Source organism: Cariama cristata, unplaced genomic scaffold (assembly GCF_000690535.1).
Source record: "Cariama cristata isolate BGI_N322 unplaced genomic scaffold, ASM69053v1 scaffold7871, whole genome shotgun sequence".
Lineage (NCBI taxonomy): Eukaryota > Metazoa > Chordata > Aves > Cariamiformes > Cariamidae > Cariama > Cariama cristata.
In genome coordinates, this window is record NW_009599758.1 from 2194 (window position 1) to 6661 (window position 4468).

General features: G+C 49.8%; 1 protein-coding gene across 1 annotated transcript in view; it reads right to left on the reverse strand.

The window, feature by feature from the left end:
* Window positions 1–1042: 1042 nt before the first annotated feature.
* PRICKLE2 (prickle homolog 2 (Drosophila)) overlaps window positions 1043–4468 on the reverse strand; it is a 31195-nt gene continuing 27769 nt past the window's right edge. Inside the window, exon 7 of the mRNA XM_009709787.1 lies at window positions 1043–2105. Coding sequence (XP_009708089.1) covers window positions 1237–2105 — 869 coding nt within the window. The 3' untranslated portion in view covers window positions 1043–1236. The remainder of the gene's footprint in view (window positions 2106–4468) is intronic.

Below are 4468 nucleotides of genomic sequence, written 5' to 3' on the forward strand. Positions count from 1 at the left end.
AGCTCCTCCCGGCCACAAACGGCTTCGGAGGTGCAAGGGTGTTTCACCAGGGCAGGATGAGGCCCACGGGGAGCAGTTTGCAGTTGTTCTCTTACGTGTTAGGCAGTAGGCAATATTGAGACTTCCACTTGGTAATGAACAGCAGTTAACATAACCCAGGAGACTAGAGCACCATAAGACAAGTCTATATTCAAAACAACGTCATGCTGACATCACACAATTGCACCATTTACACTTTTATTTACTCCAAATAATAGTTCAACGTTTAGTAACTTCAGCGTTCTCTACAGAGGTGTAAAATTCCTTCTCCGGCTTTGGTCATTTACAACGTTGCAGACATTTGGTAGTTCTGTTCTTTCCTATTTAATAATAATAATAATAAAAAAAAGTCCCTTCTGCAGCTGTCAGGATTCCTGTATCTGACTGATGGAGCGTACCTGCAAATCACAGGCGTGAGCAGACTTCAAAATGCCACTGAGGCCTCGTCAAGATTTAATGAATCAGAAAATGTTCTCTTTATTTACCAAGATCAAAATAAATGAACAGAAAAAAGGGGTTAAAGAAAACCAACTCAAAACAAATGACAACTCAAACTCTCACTGATATACTTCAGAAATTTGATGATGAAATGGAAAGAGGGATTCAAAGTACTGTTTGGTTAGCTCTGGCTGAAAACAATTCTGAATATGCATGCATTTTCCCAGTGACTCCTAAGATATAGAAATTCCTCTGATATTACAAAATACAAAAATATTTTCTCCAAACTCTCATTTACATTGCATTTACAACAATCATGGAAATAACTTAGGCTCCCACACTGTCCAAGAGACAAATTACCTACCAACACGGCTAATGGAAAACAAAAATGTGGTGGAAAGCAAAAGCTGCCGGCAAACTGATGCTGAGAGTCAACAGTGGTAACCAAAACGTAGGGACAAACAGAACTCAAAAGGATGGCAGTATCTGGGAGAAAGAGGAAAACCTACTGGTTAAATATTACAGGCTAACGTGAACTTTTTTGTTTGTTTGCTTGTTTTTTTCCTCCAAAGTAAGATGTGCAAAATATATTCACTGTGCCCAGGATTATGACTATTTATAGAAGCCAGTCTACAACCTTCCTACAAATCCCTACTCTTCGGGTCTTTTTTTGTTACAATAAAAGCGCTTACATGATCTAAAACAGTGCAAGTTTGTGAGTTAATTTACATTCTCCCAAGGTGCCTGGCAAGGATGCCATTAGGATATGATACAGTTTTTGCTCTTCTGTCTTTTCCGGCTGTGCAACTGTCCCCTGCCACCCAGCGTGGAAGACTTGGGCATGCTGTACGAGCCGTACTTGTGCAGGAGCTCCTCGCTGGTCACATACCGGAGGCGGGCGGGCTGGGGAATCGGCTCCCCGAGGAAATAGCCCTCGTTGTCGGACTCCGAAGAGGAGGAGCAGGTCGAGCACCAGTCGTATTCGGCAAAGTAGGGCCCCCATCTCTCGCCCAAGTGGTTCTGCAAGGCGAGATCCGATACCGTCCGGGGACAGTGGCCGTAGACGCCCCTGCGGGGACCCTGCTCCACCGTCTCTCTGCAGCTCCTCTGGTGCATGAACTGGTCGTAGTCTTCCCTGGCTCGGAGTGAGGGTCTCTCCTTCAGCCGGTAACACTGCTCGCTGGCCAGATGCAGGGCGTTATCTGACCGGGAACGTCGAGACCGCCGGGGCCGGTGCGGGCGGTAATGCCGATCGTCATCCCGGAGGTTAGTTCGCCGGCGTGTGCGCTCGCTCATGGGGGTATGCCTCGAGCCCTCCTGCACCCCCAGCTTGCCCCCGGGCACCCCGCTACCATAGTCAAAGCTCTGGTGCATCCGCCCATGCGACGGCCGCTCTCGGTACCCGAGGGGGCTGGCGAGGTCGTGCAGGTTGGGCTCCATGTCCTGGTACTGCTGCACCGACAGCAGGCTGCGGACGGACTCGGCGCTTCGAAATTGCACGGAGGAGTTCAGGGTCCCCATGTTGCTCATCTTCTCTGAGACATTCATGCCTGAGTCTTTGCTCAGGTCAGGCATTGAGAACCTGGAGAGATGCTCTTGGCGCTTGGCTCCACCGTCTGCTGAGAGGCCTTTACAGGGAAAGGGCAAAGGAAGGGAAAAAAGAGAGTTAAGAAGGAGAATTTTCTATCAGCAGAGATGCAGGGAGAAGGCTGGTTTTGGCCTGAGACTTTTTCTTTAAGAAATAACTCAGTGGTTTAGAGGTTGTCCTAAAGAGCCCTTCAAAAGGTGTTTTCTTTTTTTTTTTTAAGAGCAGGCAGTTCCTCCTTTGGGGAAATCACACCAATTTAAGGTGTTTTCAGTTGGACTCCAAGTTGCTTTTCACGACTTCCTTCCCCATATGTCTACGCTGTCTGTGACTTGATAGGAATAACTAGCAATGCCAGTGAGAAATTATGCGTCAGAGGTAACCTGAGGCCTCCTGCACGCTGAGATAACTAGGGTGCCATGATCCGGCACCCACACCTTGTGTAACGAAGACATGTTTTGAAGGACTGAACAACGTCAAGGGCAGCTGAAGATAAGGCCACTGACTAATTCAGGCTTGTCACCATGCGGCATCGCACAAGTCCCCTGAATGACCCCCGTGGGGGGGGGGACCGAAGGCACAGCCTTAGCCATGTGCATGCAGTCAGGTTTCCCAGGAGGAGAACCCGAGGACCCGAGCCCCAGAGGGTCTGCTGGAGCTCCCCATAAGCAACGGGACAGCAGGAGGGTCAGGCTACCCCTGCAGATATCCAGAGAGCGGCACATGGGCAGGAGCCAGGAACATCAGCTCCAGCTTGATGGGATGCCTTGCTTGGGAAGGTGGCCCACTGGGTCTCTCCCATGAGCCAGCCAGCCCTGAGGTCCTGCAAAGTGCTTTCCTCCAGCCCAGAAAGCCTTTACCTGGCAGCAGAGAAGTGGGGTGTCTGCTCAGCACCTACCCATCAACAAGAAACTCAATGCACTCCATGCCGCCCTAGTCTTTGGCCTGTTTTATGGGTGTTTCCTGACTATTTTCTGACTATCTCCACGTTGGCTTGACAACTGGCAGTAGTCAGCGCTTGCATTGAAAGATCAGGACAACATGTTTCGCAAGCTATTTCAAAGGAAATCCATTTCATCCCAAATCAAACGCAGAGTGTTTGCTTTGGCACCTTTCTCCCCGTCCCTCTCCGACAACCTCCCCGTGCAGACCAAATGTGGAGGGCTGTGCACCATCAGCAGGATTTTCAACGTGACGCACAGCCCTTATGCAATCACTGAGAATTTATGACTTTGTAAATTAATTTAAAAAAACCCAACAACCCGGCTCACAATTCAAGAATAAACTTCTTTTTCCCTTAACAAAAGCCGCTTACATTTCATCGAGAGCTCAGCTCCTTCAGCATTAGTCGCTGCCTGCCAAACCTGAACAAGAACAAGGGCTGCTGTTGCTAACCTCGCTCATGAGCTGCTTTGGACTCAGCTTTAAAAAGATCAACAGATCCTGCAAAGATGGGCAAGGTTTTCCAAATCCGCCCTTCGGTGGCACCAGGGAGAGCTTTAGCACTTGAGCACAAGCTGCCACTGGGTCTCACATGATTTGGCTTTGCTCCCCGAGTCCCAGTGGCTGCAGCCATTTCTCTTGGCTCCTTTGCTTTTCTGCTGTTAATGGGGATGCTTCTGGAGTTTATGATTACAGATGAAGGTACAGCAAAGGCGATCCCTGAACGCCGCAGGAAAAGGGAGAGACTGGGTTAAAAAAAAATGGAAAAGCCATGTTCTGTTTTGAAAAGGACACAAGCCAGCTTCATGACTTTTTTTTTTTTCCCAAGCCATGCCAATCTTGAGTGAACTAACCCAACCCTGTCCACTGCCCTTTGGAAACAGTCCTGCATGGGCTCCCTGTCCCCTCTGAGGTCCTGCCCACCCACGCTCCCCACTCCGATCACGGGAGCGAGCGATTCCCGGCACACACCACCTCCCCGCCAGAGCCGTGATCTTCTGCCTTTGATCCCAGTGATGCTATTTGTCACATCAGGCACTGGTCCCCATGTCCCTCCTGTGCCACCACGGAGGAGCCCAGCAGCCTCCCGGGAGGGAAAAGCAACTCAGTAACATGCACAAAGACCTCCTGAAAAGCCAGAATGACAGTGGGATTGCCAGCAGAGCTGATCCGAACGTGAATCACAGCTGCTGACAGCCGAATATGGCCTTAATCAGATCTGTCAGACAATAGCTGACGCCAAAGAAAATGAGCCCTTGGTGACATTTATGCAACCTTTCGTTAAGAGAACCGGTGCAGCTCCGCAATAAGAAGAAGCAATGGCAGTGCTGTGCATGAATACAGCTCCAAACACCACAGGAGGCTTCTGTGGCATCAGTAGATTGATTTTGGCAGCATCGTTTGAAAGGGGCTGACCCCATCCCGCCTCTCACGGGCATGGGGTGAGCCAGTGCTTCACCCCCC